Here is an 18508-nt window from a genome sequence, read left to right as displayed (position 1 = left end):
GAGTATGGGGCTAATTAGACTAGAGGTGAAAATTAGTAACACCGACCATACCGATCACTTATCGCAGGCATTTTGCTGATAACGTTCATTACGATAAGTAGCCTATTATAGAGAAATGTGAAGTTTGAAATTAAATACGTTTGCTAATATGTGTGATTGTTAATGGGACAATGGCTACAACCATCAAACTAGTAGTAGTGCACATTGTTATACTTATCGCATCAATTTAGGCAATTTATCGCGATATGGCAACACTGCTGGCCTCAGAGCTAAGTGGAATCCCATAAGGCACCACGTTATTTTTAGTTTGCGCAATGTCACACAAAATAATGGAGAGGCTTTCCTAATTATATGCCTCATTCATTTGATTGTCGGATTTCGAGTCTTTTATGTGTAAAAGATGAAATACCTCCCAAATTAAATGTTTAACTATTACTGGGGGTTATAAATCTTGTAAAATGAAAGGGGGGGATTTGTTAATTTGAGTTTCATGCTCTTTTTATTATTTAAAAGTGGAACATGAATTGCATCATTCAAAGTTGAGACACTTGTGCAGACTGAACTCCACTCCATGGTGAAATAATTTTCTTATGACTCCACCAACTGAGTGGAGCAGAGACCAGGCTTTGTGGAATCTTGCTCTGACTACATCAATTCGCCCAAGGTCAATACAAAAAATTAATAATAATAATGTAACGCCTACCTTGTACCTATGTTTGTCCTCTGTAGTTGCGTGTCTTTCTTTGTTTGCTGAAATACATATTTTTTCAATAAACGTTAAACAAATACAACCATCGACTGTTTCCTTGTTGAGATTGAATTGCACATTTGTGCTGAGTTGCCATTTTAGCAGCAATGAGCAAACAGTCTGTGGTTATTTCATAAATTGTTTTTATTTTTTATTATTATTGACCTTGGGCGAATCAATGTAGTCTGAGCTAGATTCCACAAAGCTTGGTCTCTGCTCCACTCTGTTGGTGGAGTCATCAGAAACTTCCTTCACCGTGGAGTTCAGTCCACTAGACCAATGGTTCCCAAACTGTGGGGCGAGGGCTCGGCTAAGGAATTCAGTCCGGCTTTCAAATTACTCTTGAAAGTTGTAATACTAGTCACCTTGTCCTAGAGAGATTTACACGGTTATCAAAATGTCACGCCAGGGTAAGCCTACACGAAACACAGCCCTTATTTTAAGTGTTTCTAAAAATCCCCAATGGGAAAAATGTATGGTGGAAAAACGATTGGAACCATTTCCCTGTTTGACCGCTAGGTTTTATAGGTATTATGACTCATACTGTGGTACTCTATTCCCCAACAGAAGTAAAACAGGTAATGCTTTACCAAATATTTTTTATAACTGAACCAAGATAGACCACAGCCTGTCGTTTCCAATGGGAACAAATTAGTCATAGTGGGCAGAGCCACGCACGAGCTAACGAGATCCTATTAGCCCGTTCTAGCAAACATCTGCATATTTCCGTTAGGGAACGCCCACTCTGAAGTGCGAGTGTGCAATAACTTAATTCGCCTTTGCACTCCTTCTAAACAACAAAAAACAATTACAACTTTGGCAAAGGTTAAAGTCTACAAAACGTAGTCCACTCTGTTAATAACAGATTCTAGTTTTAGGAAAAGAAAACTCTATTGAGATCAAATGTTTCATCGATGAGAACATTTGCCGAATTTCGGCCAAAATCCATCTCCTTCCATTTTCTCTCACTGCCGGCCACTGGGCGGATGCTTCACATTTATACATCCGATGAAATATCGGTCTCATTGTTCTATCTGTGGTTTTACTTATTTCACTAGAGAATTTTACTTCTGGGTAATCTAGATTAACAATCAACTGCATCATCATGTCTGACTGTGGTTGTGTTAACTGTTAGAAATTGCGTAATTCAAATCTGGTATTGGAATAAGAATCAAGAGATCTTCAATCCAAGCTTAATTTATTATATGCAAAATGTATGTATGATAAGTATGAAGGTTCGTATATACGGGTCCACTGAAATACCACGCAGGGCACTCAGTTAACTAATCCATTGTTCTAAGTTCTTCTTCAAATACTCTGACAGAAAGCCTCCACTTCTTCTGTTGGCCAACCAGAGCAAAGGACTGAGTGTGGTCCAGACTCCATTTCAGCCAATCCGTTCCATTTGTTACCAGGCATAGTTGCTATGATAATAACCTGCGGAGTCAGCACCGAAAATACACAAAATCCACTGTAGCCATGTTCAAGGACAGTTTCACAGACAACAAAGAGAGAGTGTTCTTATCAGCCTGTTATGTGAAACAATCCATATCAGTACAGTGCTCCTCATTAATGCATTCCTTCCAAGCTATTCATCACGTACAGATCCAATTAAAAAATAAAACCCAACAATTCCCCCTTTTGACGCCCTCTAGGGTGTCACTCATTAAAATACAATACAAACAAAAATAAACACTTTTATTAATAGACAATTTGATAATAAAAGTCCTTCAGTCCTTCCATCGACACCCAACTTGCAAACTGTTACCAGTCATCAAAGAAGTTCAAACCATCACATAAGGAAAGACAAACATTCACATGGTTAACTTGATTAATAAAGCATAAAACACAGGATTATCCCTAGAGTGAACACAAAACACAAGATTATTAAAACTCTAGGGTGTGATTAAAGATTTTTAAAGGGAAATTTTAGAATTCCCTCTTTTGACACCATTTATGGTGTCACTCTAAACAGAGTATAATCACCCTTAAGAATAACAGGATATGGAAATTAAATCACAACATTTAATGTTAATAAAAAATAAAAATAAATAATTTTAACCCTCTATTCCTCCCCTACACCTAACATGTACTGAGTTGGCTACCAGCCACCCAGGAATCCTTTACCTTCACATCAGGAAGAATAAACAATCACAGTGGTTAGTAAAAACATAAGGTAATAAATGAGCAAGAACTGAAAATAAATGCGTGTATGTATTTTACTAGGCAAAACATGGATCATCCAGCTTGGTCTCAGAGTCAGTAGCAGAGTCACCCGCATCATCCTGGGCCGGTAACAACAGCATCATACCTGACGCCTGCACCACTCCTACCACTGACCTCCTGAGACAGGGGACGATGCAAGCAGCACAACACATTAACAGCAAAAACACAATTACTAGGGTCAGAAATCCAGTAACCACCATAGAAGAGTACTCACCAAACCAGTCACTCAGCCAGGAAATAAGACAACATCCACAAAGAACAAGTATACCCATAGAAGCTATAACTTCACCCAGAATAGTCACAACAATAGTTTTCCATTTACCAAATATGTTATCAAACCAACCGTTTATGGAGCTATCAATACCAGAGTTCTCAACCAGTTCGTTCGCCAGCGTGGTGATGGTCACTCAAGCGCTTTGGTCACGGGCCCGTCCGGTGCTATATTGTTGGAGATGAAAGTACAGCACATATATCCAAACAGAACACAAACCCCGTCCCACTCAGCCAAAAGCATATCTAAAGCTATTCTATTCTGCCATGTCATTAAGCTAGTTGCCGCTGTCTGCAGGGCTCGGCTAAGGAATTCAGTCCGGCTTTCAAATTACTCTTGAAAGTTGTAATACTAGTCACCTTGTCCTAGAGAGATTTACACGGTTATCAAAATGTCACGCCAGGGTAAGCCTACACGAAACACAGCCCTTATTTTAAGTGTTTCTAAAAATCCCCAATGGGAAAAATGTATGGTGGAAAAACGATTGGAACCATTTCCCTGTTTGACCGCTAGGTTTTATAGGTATTATGACTCATACTGTGGTACTCTATTCCCCAACAGAAGTAAAACAGGTAATGCTTTACCAAATATTTTTTATAACTGAACCAAGATAGACCACAGCCTGTCGTTTCCAATGGGAACAAATTAGTCATAGTGGGCAGAGCCACGCACGAGCTAACGAGATCCTATTAGCCCGTTCTAGCAAACATCTGCATATTTCCGTTAGGGAACGCCCACTCTGAAGTGCGAGTGTGCAATAACTTAATTCGCCTTTGCACTCCTTCTAAACAACAAAAAACAATTACAACTTTGGCAAAGGTTAAAGTCTACAAAACGTAGTCCACTCTGTTAATAACAGATTCTAGTTTTAGGAACAGAAAACTCTATTGAGATCAAATGTTTCATCGATGAGAACATTTGCCGAATTTCGGCCAAAATCCATCTCCTTCCATTTTCTCTCACTGCCGGCCACTGGGCGGATGCTTCACATTTATACATCCGATGAAATATCGGTCTCATTGTTCTATCTGTGGTTTTACTTATTTCACTAGAGAATTTTACTTCTGGGTAATCTAGATTAACAATCAACTGCATCATCATGTCTGACTGTGGTTGTGTTAAATCAAATCAAATGTAATTCCCTCAAAATTAGTAGCTGACCCTGAAAGGCTCTCAATATTATCCCACTAGACAAACATGAGCAAGCCAGCGCTCGAGACTTTTCCCGGGAAACTACCTGGCGCGCAATTTGATATTACATCTCAAAATCAAATACTTATTTTTCTTACACGACGCTTGTGGTAAGTATCTAGCTATTTTTTAAATATTATACTCAGAGAATTTAAAATAAAAAATAAAATAAAAAGTCGTACCATTTAACTAGCTAGCAAGCCAGGATAGCATAACTAGCTAGCTAACGTTCGCATGTAAACGATACTTCATCGTCGCTGTAAAGTAGCTACCTGTTTTAAAATGCGGTAACGTAAGCTAGCCAACTAGGTAATGTTACCTGTAGAAGCAGACTTTTAAAATAGCTGTCTTCTATAGGGTTCGTTGTTTTTCATTCCAGATCGTAAAATGTTCCCTGCCCAACCTGTCACAAGTTAGCTAGTTAATTTGTTATCCACCCATTAATTTACCTACCTAACAGTTGGTTAACGTTAGCTAGTGAAACAGCGACCCCCACTGTTCTGTCACGCGAAGTGCATAGCCAAAGTCTGAACATTGACATTTATTTCCCATATGTACAGTAATCTGAAGATCTGCAAATGGATCCCTTTTTCTTTGACAAGCTGCCTTCCACCTCACAATCAACTCCTAAACCCAGACATGAGACTTCCCAGGTTCAGCTATTGATTGACCTTTTCTGACATTCTATAGATATCTAGCTAGCTAGCTAAACATGTTTTATATTGTTGTGTTGTAATAGTTCCGCTGTATGTTCTTGTGATTGCAGATGAATGTCTCCTGCCCCCAGATGGACCCTGATGAAGGTCTAGGCACTGACCACGACTCAACCAGTGAGAGATCTTCTTCCTCCATGACCATTAGCACGGATGAGAGTCAGGAACATCAGATAAGGTAATGAAGTCCCTAGTGAGGACTCTTTAATTATTCGTCATTAGTTAAAGGCCAACCCCCGGTCAAGTTTTCTGCTAATTTATCATGCGATTTGGGGACAGATAGTAAAGTCAAGTAATCTGTGGAAAGTCAACCAATGCGTTAATGTTGATCTAAGATGACAGATCTAAATGTACTTTCTTGTATACTAAATGTACTAAATGTGCTTTAAGTTCCAGGATAGATGACATTGGCAAGAAGGTCCAGGACCTGGTTGGGAAGATAAACGACAGCCGCACCATGGACCAAAAGATTATGGACAACTTTCAGGACAAGCTAGTGGAAAAGGTATGTAGCTTACTGCCAACATCACGGTTTATCAAATCAAATTTTATTGGTCGCGTACACATATTTTGCTGATGTTATTGCAGGTGTAGCAAAATGCTTATGTTCCTAGCTCCAACAGTGCAGTAAAACCTAACAATACAAAACAATACACCCAAATCCCCAAAATAGAAAGGAATTCAGAAATATTAGAACGAGCAATGTCAAGAGTCCGGAATATGTATATGATGGTGTGTATAGACATTATGGACAGTATATGAATAGAAAAGATGTGTACAGCAGTAGCTATATAGGATGAGCCTTGGCAATAATACAGTGTATACATATAAAGTAGATAAAACCGTATGTAAACATTATCAAAGTGACCAGTGTTCAATGACTATTTACATAGGGCATAGTTATCACACCAGTTGCTCAACAATTCAAAATGTACAGTGGGGAAAAAAAGTATTTAGTCAGCCACCAATTGTGCAAGTTCTCCCACTTAAAAAGATGAGAGAGGCCTGTAATTTTCATCATAGGTACACGTCAACTATGACAGACAAATTGAGAAAAAAAAATCCAGAAAATCACATTGTAGGATTTTTAATGAATTTATTTGCAAATTATGGTGGAAAATAAGTATTTGGTCACCTACAAACGAGCAAGATTTCTGGCTCTCACAGACCTGTAACTTCTTCTTTAAGAGGCTCCTCTGTCCTCCACTCGTTACCTGTATTAATGGCACCTGTTTGAACTTGTTATCAGTATAAAAGACACCTGTCCACAACCTCAAACAGTCACACTCCAAACTCCACTATGGCCAAGACCAAAGAGCTGTCAAAGGACACCAGAAACAAAATTGTAGATCTGCACCAGGCTGGGAAGACTGAATCTGCAATAGGTAAGCAGCTTGGTTTGAAGAAATCAACTGTTGGAGCAATTATTAGGAAATGGAAGACATACAAGACCACTGATAATCTCCCTCGATCTTGGGCTCCACGCAAGATCTCACCCCGTGGGGTCAAAATGATCACAAGAACGGTGAGCAAAAATCCCAGAACCACACGGGGGGACCTAGTGAATGACCTGCAGAGAGCTGGGACCAAAGTAACAAAGCCTACCATCAGTAACACACTACGCCGCCAGGGACTCAAATCCTGCAGTGCCAGACATGTCTCCCTGCTTAAGCCAGTACATGTCCAGGCCCGTCTGAAGTTTGCTAGAGTGCATTTGGATGATCCAGAAGAGGATTGGGAGAATGTCATATGGTCAGATGAAACCAAAATATAACTTTTTGGTAAAAACTCAAAACTCGTCGTGTTTGGAGGACAAAGAATGCTGAGTTGCATCCAAAGAACACCATACCTACCTTGAAGCATGGGGGTGGAAACATCATGCTTTGGGGCTGTTTTTCTGCAAAGGGACCAGGACGACTGATCCGTGTAAAGGAAAGAATGAGTGGGGCCATGTATTGTGAGATTTTGAGTGAAAACCTCCTTCCATCAGCAAGGGCATTGAAGATGAAACGTGGCTGGGTCTTTCAGCATGACAATGATCCCAAACACACCGCCCGGGCAACGAAGGAGTGGCTTCGTAAGAAGCATTTCAAGGTCCTGGAGTGGCCTAGCCAGTCTCCAGATCTCAACCCCATAGAAAATCTTTGGAGGGAGTTGAAAGTCCGTGTTGCCCAGCGACAGCCCCAAAACATCACTGCTCTAGAGGAGATCTGCATGGAGGAATGGGCCAAAATACCAGCAACAGTGTGTGAAAACCTTGTGAAGACTTACAGAAAACGTTTGACCTGTGTCATTGCCAACAAAGGGTATATAACAAAGTATTGAGAAACTTTTGTTATTGACCAAATACTTATTTTCCACCATAATTTGCAAATAAATTCATTAAAAATCCTACAATGTGATTTTCTGGATTTTTTTTCCCTCATTTTGTCTGTCATAGTTGACGTGTACCTATGATGAAAATTACAGGCCTCTCTCATCTTTTTAACTGGGAGAACTTGCACAATTGGTGGCTGACTAAATACTTTTTATCCCCACTGTACTTTCCCAATGTGTATTTACTTCAAGAAAACAAATGCACATACGTATAAATAGGTATATTATATTTGTAGGCCGTTGTGTTGTACTACATTGTCATACACCAGGGTTTCCCAAACTCGGTCCTCGGGACCCCAAGTGGTCTATGTTTTGGTTTTTGCCCTAACAATACACAGCTGATTCAAATAATCAACTAATCATCAAGCTTTGATCATTTGAATCAGCTGTGTAGTGTTAGGTCAAAAACCAAAACGTGCACCCCTTGGGTTTGGGAAACACTGTCATAGACTCGACAACAGTTTCATTATAGCGTACTCTGCATACTATTCCATGTCAATGCTCTCCATCAGGTGGGTGAGATCTGCGGGCGGATGAAGGAGCACATGTACACTGTCTATGAGGAGAACAGCCATGCCATGCAGGCCATGCTCCAGGAGCTGACTCTGGTGCTGGAGAGCTGCAGTAGGATCAACACTGAGCTCCACACAGTCTCCCAGGCCCTGGCAGGACTCAACAGGGCCCTGACTCTACACCAGAGTACTGAGTGACTACACTCTTAGAAAAAAAGGGTTCCAAAGGGGTTCTTTGGCTGTCCCCATAGGAGAACCCTTGTTGGTTCCATGTAGAACCCTTTTTGGTTACAGGTAGAACTATTTTGGGTTCCATGTAGAACCCTCTGTGGAAAGGGTTCTACCTGGAACCAAAAAGTGTTCTCTTATGGGGACAGAAGAACCCTTTTAGGTTCTAGAAAACATTTATTTTTTCTGAGAGTGTAGTCTGTAGTGAAGATCCTACTCTATCCTATTAATCCCTCAGAAATCCAACTCATGGGTTGTTAAGGACTGGCTTGACTCTAATCAGAATAGTGACTAACTAGTCTGTACTGAATACCCCAGGTTTTCCAACTACTAACCACTTTCGAAGCCCCTTCCTACAATTGTATTTAAAAAAACGTGCCATCTACAACCTAAAAGGGTTCTTCGGCTGTCCCCATAGGATAACCCTTTGAATAACCCTTTTTGGTTCAAGGTAGTACCCTTTACACAGAGGGTTCTACATGGAAACCAAAAAGGGTTCTCCTATGGGGACAGCCGAATAACCCTTTTTTCTAAGAGTGTAGTTTGGCAGCCTTTGGACAGCCATTGATGAACCCACTGTACTGTGCCAGCCCCATGTGGTGGTTGGTTATAGTATAACTGTGCTGGTTCAAGGGTTAACTAAATGATAAAATATACCTGCTCTGCAGTTTAAGACTGGTGCTTTCGTAGGTGCTGTTTTGGGTAATAAACTTGAGTGTGTTACAAAGCCATGGCTCGCCTCTATTTCCTTGTAATTTCAGTTAGTGTGATTGCGTGTCAATGGCTTTTTTGACCAGATAATGTGAAAAAATGATAAATATAATTTGCAAATGAGTCCCTAATCCCATGACTATTTTGATTTGGCAGAACATTGAATTGGGACTTTCTCTGTCCTCAAAAAGAGCACTGATTTAGGTCAGCCGTCAGTATCACAATTACGAAATTAGACAATTCATAATTTCAATATATGCTTTATGTACAGTTAATTTATTTCACTTAGAAATTAAATATACTGGTTGTGAATAAAGCTGTAAAGATACACATACATCCTCCTTCCCATTAAAATCACTTATTCAATAAAATATATATATTTCTAATCTATACAGATCCCTTATCAACATGCTACATACCATTGTGACATCCCTTCGTAGTAGGAGACTGTAACTACAATATCAACTTTCAAGCTGACATTGTATATCAATCATCGATTGAGTACAGATACATAAGCAAAACAAAACCGTCTCATATTTGGACCCAGTGTTTCTTTTAGGTTGACTTTTCCTTTAATTTTCTCTCACCAAACAGAGGCACTTGGGGATAGAAGTCCATCAGCAGTCAGGCACACACCATCAGTGATGACTTCTCAGAAGGCAGATAGATGGGTAGCTCAAGGCTTTCCCAGTCTACTTTAAGTCCGTTATTCAGTCCATTGTAATAGGAGGACAAGGAGGAGAGTTTATTTCTCAACAGTGAATGACTGCAGTCCAGTGATGGCTCGGCCCAGGATCAAGGCATGGATGTCATGGGTACCTAGAAGAACAAGCAAACACGAAGACATTGTGGGTTGATTATTTGATCAGGGAAATGTGCAAGTGAGGCTAAACTTTAATTTAAATTACATTTACATTAGATATTGTAGGGATATATAATACATACATACTGAGAACAAAGGCGGTTGGTGGCATCTTAATTGGGGAGGACGTGCTCGTAATGGCTGGAGCGGAATCAGTGGTATGGTATCAAATTGTTCCGTGCATCGGCAGGACAGAACAGCTACGTCCGGTAAGACGAGGGGTGGGGTTGTGTGTCTATTTGTCAATAACAGCTGGTGCGCAATATCTAATATTAAAGAAGTCTCGAGGTATTGCTCGCCTGAGGTCGAGTACCTCATGATAAGCTGTAGACCACACTATCTACCAAGAGAGTTTATCTATATTTTTTGTAGCCATCTATTTACCACCACAAACCGATGCTGGCTCGAAGACCGCACTCAACGAGCTGTATAAGGCCATAAGCAAACAAGAAAATGCTCATCCAGAAGCGGTGCTCCTAGTGGCTGGGGACTTTAATGTATCTCATTTCTACCAGCATGTCACATGTGCAACCAGAGGAAAAAAAACTCTAGACCACCTTTACGCCACACACAGAGACACGTACAAAGCTCTCCCTCGCCCTCCATTTGGCAAATCTGACCATAATTATATTCTCCTGATTCCTGCTTACAAGCAAAAACTAAAGCAGGAAGTACCAGTGACTCGCTCAATATGGAAGTGGTCAGATGACGCGGATGCTATGCTACAGGACTGTTTTGCTAGCACAGACTGGAATATGTTCCGGGATTCATCCAATGGCATTGAGGAGTACACCACCTCAGTCACCGGCTTCATCAATAAGTGCATCGACGACGTCGTCTCCACAGTGACCATACGTACATATCCCAACCAGAAGCCATGGATTACAGGCAACATCCGCACTTTTAGTTTATTTCGTAAATATTTTCTTAATTCTATTTTCTTAAAACTGCATTGTTGGTTAAGGGCTTGTAAGTAAGCATTTCATGGTAAGGTCTACACCTGTTGTATTTGATTTTAAATACATCAAACACATGGTTTCCATTTACTCCGTTCCAGACATTATTATGAACCGTCTTCCCCTTCCCTGACTGAGAATTATACCTCAAAACCAACAAGTGACTGTACCACTTAATTTGTACACTACTGACCTCTGCTGGTCATCGAGTCTCATTCTCTCCAATCCCGACTACTATCTGCTCATGTTCCAATCACCCATTCTTCTATCCAACCTTTCCATCCTTTAAATACCATATACAATCAATCTTCTCCTCACCTTCGTATGTGTTGACGGCCTCCAGGTTCATGACATGTCTGATGATGTGGTACTCGTCTGAAATGCCGTTGCCTCCCAGCATGTCTCGGGCCTGCCTGGCGATGTCCAGGGACTTTCCACAGCTGTTCCTCTTCAGCATGGAGATCATCTCAGGGGCCGCTCTAAAGGAAGGGAAGACAGACAGGATAGAGGTCAGTGTCTAATATAATGAAGAAAGATGGGGACACACAGTCTCTCTTCACATATTCCAAATGAAACTAGTACACAGACCAATGCAGTCTCTCTTCACATCCAAAAGCAGACTTTCATTCATTTCGCTCACTCAGTGGGGACTCCACTCACTTCTTGTCGTCGATGAGTCTGCCTAGGGTCAGACAGGACTGCAGGCCAATGGTGATCTCTGTTAGCATGTCAGCCATCTTCTTCTGCATCAGCTGGTTTCTGGCCAGGGGCACGCCAAACTGGATCCTGATTGGACCAAAACAAAAGAGAGTGAATCAGATGTCAGCAACATTTAATATGGTCCTAAAATGCTGAAATAAGGTTCAGGATGGCAGCTTGACTCCCTTCAATACTCTTTACTGCTGAGCTAACGTGTTCCTGAACAAGCTACTTCGTCAGCGCTACTATAATATAATCCCTCGTTCATACCAAAGAGTGCTCTGAATTAATAGAGTTGATGATATAATGAGTAGTGAGGGAGATGTTTACCTGTCCAGTGTGTACTGGCGTGCAGCATGGAAGCAGAACTCTGCAGCACCCAGAGCTCCCCAGGCGATACCGTAGCGGGCGTTATTCAGGCAGCCGAAGGGTCCCTGACCAGAAATGAGACACATATGTGTATGTATATATATATATTTTAACAGAACATGTTCATCTTTAGAGAACTGACTTTGTTTTCTAATCTCACATCTCAAGAGTTCTCGAAACATACACTACGTGGCCAAAAGTATGTGGACACCCGATCATCGAACATGTAATTCCAAAATCATGGGCAATAATATGGAGTTGGTCCCCCTTTGCTGCTATAACAGCCTCCACTCTTCTGGGAAGGCTTTCCACTAGCTGTTGGAACATTGCTGCAGGGACTTGCTTCCATTTAGCCACAAGCATTAATGAGGTCGGGCACTGATGTTGGGCGATTAGGCCTGGCTCGCAGTCGGTGTTCCAATTCATCCCATAGGTGTTCCATGGAGTTGAGGTCAGGGCTCTGTGCAGGCCAGTCAAGTTCTTCCACACCGATTTCAACAAACCATTTCTGTATGGACCTCGCTTTGTGCACGGGGGCATTGTCATGCTGAAACAGGAAAGTGCTTCCCCAAAATGTTCCACAAAGTTGGAAGCACAGAATCGTCTAGAATGTCATTGTATGCTGTAGCGTTAAGATTTCCCTTCACTGGAACTAACGGGCCAAGCCCGAACCATGAAAAACAGCAGTTTGTAACTCTGTAGTGAGTGTTGCAACCAAGGACAGACGATTTTTACACGTTACACGCTTCCAGGGCAGCTCTAGCAGGGCAGAAACTTGACGAACTGACTTGTTGAAAAGGTGGCATCCTATGACGGTGCCACGTTGAAAGTCACTGAGCTCTTCAGTAAGACCATTCTACTGACAATGTTTGTCTATGGCGATTGCATGGCTGTGTACTCTATTTTATACACCTGTCAGCAACGGGAGTGGCTGAAATAGCCGAATCCACTAATTTTAAGGGGTGACCACATACTTTTGGCGTATCTCAGCCAGCAACTTCAGTTCAGTCTGAATTGTTCCTATAGTAAATCATTCAATTTACAGTATTTCTAAACAGCATTATGTGATGGAGTCCAACAGTTAGGCCTACTCACAGCCAGTCCAGAGACGTTGGGAAGCATATTCTCTTGGGGCACCTCCACCTCGTCCATCAGGATCATGCCCGTGGCCGACGCCCGCAGAGAGAACTTGCCCTCGATCTTAGGTGTTGCCAGGCCCTTCATGCCACGCTCCAGGATGAAACCTCTGATCCTACCATCCTCACACTTGGCCCAGACTACTGCGATGTCCGCCACGGGTGAGTTGGTGATCCTGGGGGATAGGGGAGAGAATACGGTAAATGAGTTACCCATAGTGAGAGTTAGGGTATAATAGGTTCAACTACATCATATGCGAGGGTAAGGGCATATCATATGGTTGGGGACACAGGCAGGGAAAAGGTAATGGGCCAACTATAAGAGCTCATAATTATGGCCCTGAGTTTTAATACAAGGGCAATGGGGTTACTGCTTGCATTACGAAACATATATAGACGTAACAGTGCAAACAGTCTGGTGTGGGCTGTGCCACTAACTGGTGTAAGGTTACTGCATCTATATATGGATGGCTATGCATGAAGCTGTGCATGAGGTCCCTCTCATAACGTTCTTTACATATTGAGACAGTCACACGTACTAACCTTCATGTCATGCCACCTAAAGTTCCCACAGTGGAGACAACAAACATTGTGTAAGTACTGTTCGTTACGCCTGCATTTTCAGCAGCCATATAACTGAAGGGCTACGTCTCTTCATTGGGACATTTTATAGTTGACGCAAAACTACTGTACCTAGCTAGCCTGGTTGCCAAATCACGACAATGACAAAGCAGTTGGCTAAAGCAAAACCTTGATCCAGCCTTCCCTTTTTGCGTTGAATGAGAGATTACCAAGTCTTTCAAAGAAGAGAACTAAAGCAGAGACAGACTGGTATGGTAACCCAGACTAGAACCTACACAGTCAGACATACATGCAGACTGGTCAGATAGACAGACTGGTATGGTAACCCAGACTAGAACCTACCCAGTCAGACATACATGCAGACTGGTCAGATAGACAGACTGGTATGGTAACCCAGACTAGAACCTACCCAGTCAGACATACATGCAGACTGGTCAGATAGACAGACTGGTATGGTAACCCAGACTAGAACCTACCCAGTCAGACATACATGCAGACTGGTCAGATAGACAGACTGGTATGGTAACCCAGACTAGAACCTACCCAGTCAGACATACATGCAGACTGGTCAGATAGAAAGACTGGTATGGTAACCCAGACTAGAACCTACCCAGTCAGACATACATGCAGACTGGTCAGATAGACAGACTGGTATGGTAACCCAGACTAGAACCTACCCAGTCAGACATACGTGCAGACTGGTCAGATAGACAGACTGGTATGGTAACCCAGACTAGAACCTACACAGTCAGACATACATGCAGACTGGTCAGATAGACAGACTGGTATGGTAACCCAGACTAGAACCTACCCAGTCAGACATACATGCAGACTGGTCAGATAGACAGACTGGTACCCACGTTAGAAGAACCTTACCATGTCTTAGCTCCGCTGATGGTGAAGGTGCCACTGGAGGGGTTGTACTTGGCCTTGGTCTCCATGCCCGCGGGGTCACTGCCGTGGTTGGGCTCAGTCAGGCCGAAACAGCCCAAGATCTCCCCACGAGCTGCAGCATTACACAGAGAGAGATGGGATTAAGAAGAGGCTTTACCTAACTGGAATATGAGCTCTGCTTCAGTCTGCATTAGTTTCATTCTCAAATTCTCACCACATTTACTTTGTACAACAACTTAGACTTCTGTCTATCTGCCAATATTAATGATGTATAAACACCTGTTGATCGTTCATCTACGTTCTTTTTCTTCATACTTATGAACTGAAACCCAACACGGTTTCTAAACCGAGAATTATTGATACTGACCGAACCAACCATTTATCGAGGACATTTTACTGATATGGATAATAACGATAAGTAGCCTTTACTAGAGGAATGTGAAGTTTGAAATGAAGTAAGTCTGCTAATATGGGCTATTGCTAACGGGACAGTTGATAGCGGAGTGAGTGAGGGTTTTCCCTTTCTTCAATTGATAGCTACAACATCCAAAGTAGTAGTAGTTTTAAGGCTAATATAAAAAAGTAACTGGCGCACATTAATGTTATGAATTTATCGTTCAATTTATCGTTATCGTGATACTTCAGTCAATTTATTGTGATATGGATTTTTGTCTATATTACCCAGCTGTAATTTCTATACTGTGTATAATTTTACTATGGAATATATAGTAGTTATTTCATACCTAGCCTGGGTAGCCACTTCTCCTTCTGTTCCTCTGTACCGTAGGCGTTGATGGGGTGCATGACCAGTGAGGACTGGACACTCATGACTGACCGGTAGCCACTGTCCACCCTTTCCACCTCCCTCGCTATGAGCCCGTAGGCCACGTAGCTGGTGCCGGCACAACCATAACCTGGGAGAAGAAGAGACAAAGTTGGGTGAAGAAGGACAATTAGTGGACTAATAGAGTTAAGCATGAAGATCGAATATGAACACATCAATAACAGGATGATGCATGTGTCACATGTTGTTTACCTTGGATGGTTGGCCCTAAGACGCCCAGCTCTCCCATCTCGGAGACAATCTCACGATGGAAATCTGGGGGGGGGGACAAACAAACAGACAATGAGCATGACCATTCCACTTTCAGCTGTCAATAAATAGTTTATAGAGAAGTTCATGGTCTAACTTGTATCAAGTTATAATGTGTACTGGAACTGTTACAAAAGAGGTTCTACAGAGAAGATTCTCATGAGAAGTCTTCTCTCCAGGAATAGCACCTCAGCCTGTGTTTACGTTTGTCTCTGTAGGCCATGTGCCAGTGCTTATGTTCGTGTCTGTTGGCCATTTGTCAGTGCTTACGTTCGTGTCTGTTGGCCATGAGGATGCGTGGCATTAGCTTCTCCTGGCAGTAGGTCCTGAAGGAGTCTCTGATCATCACCTCCTCCTCTGTTAGCAGGCCGTCCAGCTCCAGGGCGTCACGCCAGTTAAACTGCACCTTGACTGTAGAGGGCCATGGGAATATCATTAGAACATGATGAAACGCAGACATGGTGATGTCATACTGTCTACCACCACGTTTCATAATATAGTACATCATGTCTGTATGTGTAGCCAGAGGCGCCTAGTGGTTAAGTTTACATATGTAATACATTGGTAATGTACACATGATGCGGTTTGTCCAATACTGTAGCTTTATGAGTTTAACTTGTTTAAATGACTTACGTGCTTTTGGAGGCTTCTTGGCGACCACTTCGGCTTCTGAAAGAGTCAACGGCACAATAAGTCATTAACCGAGACCAACAAAAAAGCTACATTACATTCTAGACACTTAACAATTTCATTTTAATACAATCCCATTCTGTTATTATATGCTCACAGGTAAACTCACCGTTTTGGGCTGGTAAAGCTGCTGCTGTGCCCTGTGCTCGGGAGACAGAGATGGCAGCACATTTCTGAGTGTTGGCAAGCAAACGATTCACAGCACCTCGGAGAGCCATGGTTCACAGTCTGAAAGAAATTGGAACACAAGACACATTTAATGGTATACTAAGGGGAGTAATAATGATACATTTACAAAACATGCTATTATAATATTATAAAGTGAATCTATGTGATGGTAAAAAAAAATCACATTTGAAGCATTTTTGTGACAATACCCTAACAAACCAATAAAGGGCAGTTACAATCAAAATGAAAAACATCATATGGTACAGATTTTAGTTTTAATCATTTTCCTGATGTTCCAGAGCTCTTTTTGAACGAATAAGATAAGAAATGTCATGTTTTATGGTAGCTGCCCTTCGTTACACAAGCCTGTTACAAAACATTTTATAACACATGTTGAACAGCAGGTACAAAAATAAAATAAATAAAAACTTCTAAACAGTAGCAGTAAAAACAAACCTACACCCGCAACAATGTAACATTGCAGTGAGCAACTTCATGCACAATTAAGTATCATTAATGTACCTGTTCTTGTCTGATAATTATTTCCGATCTGATGATGATGTCCTTATCTCAGGCGCCGCTGGTTGCTTTTGTAATCGCTGCAGTGTGACGTCAAATGGGTACGTGAGGGCGTGGGGACAGCTTTCCTCCATCATAAGCGAGTCAAGACACATGTGAAGTAGAAAATTATGCAACGGAGTGCGTTATGAAACTTAGATTTTGTTAACCTTGAACTAAAGCATAAAAACAAATGCATTATTAAACTATTTAGAGTGTAATGATTCATAAAGTTGTGTGTGGGTTAAATACTTTTGTCATTATATCTTTCTTTTTGGAACTTTTTCCAAAAGTGAAGAATGCCACACTAAAATGGCGCTAATGTATAGCCATCTGGCCGAGGGCATGTCGTGGGCGTTGCCCACTCCCCTCCCATCTCATTGGCTGTGAGAATACAAATGCCGCGGTCATATACTATTCGGAACTAGGAAACTCGGAATTTTTAGATTTGCTAATTTGTTAAATATGTTCAAGTCATATGCCGCCTTCAAAGGAACTGGGAACTCGGAAATCTCCGACTTCAGTGCGCTCAAGACAACTGGAAACTAAAAAAAAAACGAGCTCCGACTGGGAAATATCATTTTGAACGGTCATCCAACTCGCAATTCCAACTCGGGAACTCGGGCCTCTTTGTAGAGGGCCGACTTTCCGACCTCAAGATCACTGACGTCATGATTTGACCTCGTATTTTTCTGAGTTCCCAGTTGTCTTGAATGCACCACTAGATTGTAAAAAATAGGTCCAGTTGGCCAATGGCCATGTGCTCCTGAAGACTGTTAAAAATACTGTATCTTCAACCTAGCCTGAAGACACCACAATTGTATAGGAGTGTAGTATTAAAAGTATTATGCAATTATAGTATTTATTTACCATAACCATACACATATTTGTCAAAAAACTAAACAAAAAACATATTTGTTAACATTTTTCAATTAAACACATTGAAAAGTGAAATGTAGACTTTATATTAGGCTATGTGGCATTGATCAGAATTTAATGAGATAGGCCTAGATTTGTTTGTTTGGTGGACAACAAGTGTGGTTGGGATATATGAGCGTTTTCATATAGAAAAAAGTAAATAGCTCAACACATTACTTTGAATAGATCGGTTTGCTGAATGAAATGTCTGTATAATGATTACAGTTCTCAATGCATATTAACAACAACATAAAATGCATTATGCAGAAATGATTAATTAGGCAGACATGATTTACTTCCAAGCATTCAAAGGCCAGGAAACTAAATATAAGAAGCGTAACCTGATTAATTATTCATGGTATGTTATGTTAGACGAATCTTGGCATAGTTCATCCACATGACACACCTGAAAGCAAGGATTGGGTTGTCAGGGCAGACTACAATAGCCTCTATTTGTCATGTCACCCTTCACTGTTTCTGTGGTAGGATCTCTCTCTCTCTCTCTCTCTCTCTCTCTCTCTCTCTCTCTCTCTCTCTCTCTCTCTCTCTCTCTCTCTCTCTCTCTCTCTCTCTCTCTCTCTCTCTCTCTCTCTCTCTCTCTCTCTCT

General features: G+C 41.5%; 1 protein-coding gene across 1 annotated transcript; it reads right to left on the bottom strand.

The window, feature by feature from the left end:
• Positions 1–9222: 9222 nt before the first annotated feature.
• On the bottom strand, positions 9223–16991 carry LOC311123962 (glutaryl-CoA dehydrogenase, mitochondrial-like). The gene is made up of 12 exons (XM_084198180.1): positions 16948–16991; positions 16367–16485; positions 16201–16236; positions 15838–15978; positions 15511–15573; positions 15218–15388; positions 14457–14586; positions 12958–13174; positions 11824–11927; positions 11455–11580; positions 11113–11273; positions 9223–9795 (listed from the first exon to the last, which is right to left on the bottom strand). The coding sequence occupies exons 2-12, from the start codon at positions 16473–16475 to the stop codon at positions 9722–9724; spliced, it is 1332 nt and encodes a 443-aa protein (XP_084054306.1). The 5' UTR covers positions 16476–16485; positions 16948–16991; the 3' UTR covers positions 9223–9721.
• Between the last annotated feature and the right edge of the window lie 1517 nt (positions 16992–18508).

The sequence above is a fragment of the Coregonus lavaretus genome (genome assembly GCF_964263955.1).
Source record: "Coregonus lavaretus genome assembly, contig: HAP1_SCAFFOLD_224, whole genome shotgun sequence".
In the NCBI taxonomy this organism is placed as follows: Eukaryota; Metazoa; Chordata; class Actinopteri; order Salmoniformes; family Salmonidae; genus Coregonus; species Coregonus lavaretus.
The sequence above is the reverse complement of the archived record's forward strand: the minus strand, read 5'-3'. Positions and strand labels throughout refer to the sequence as shown.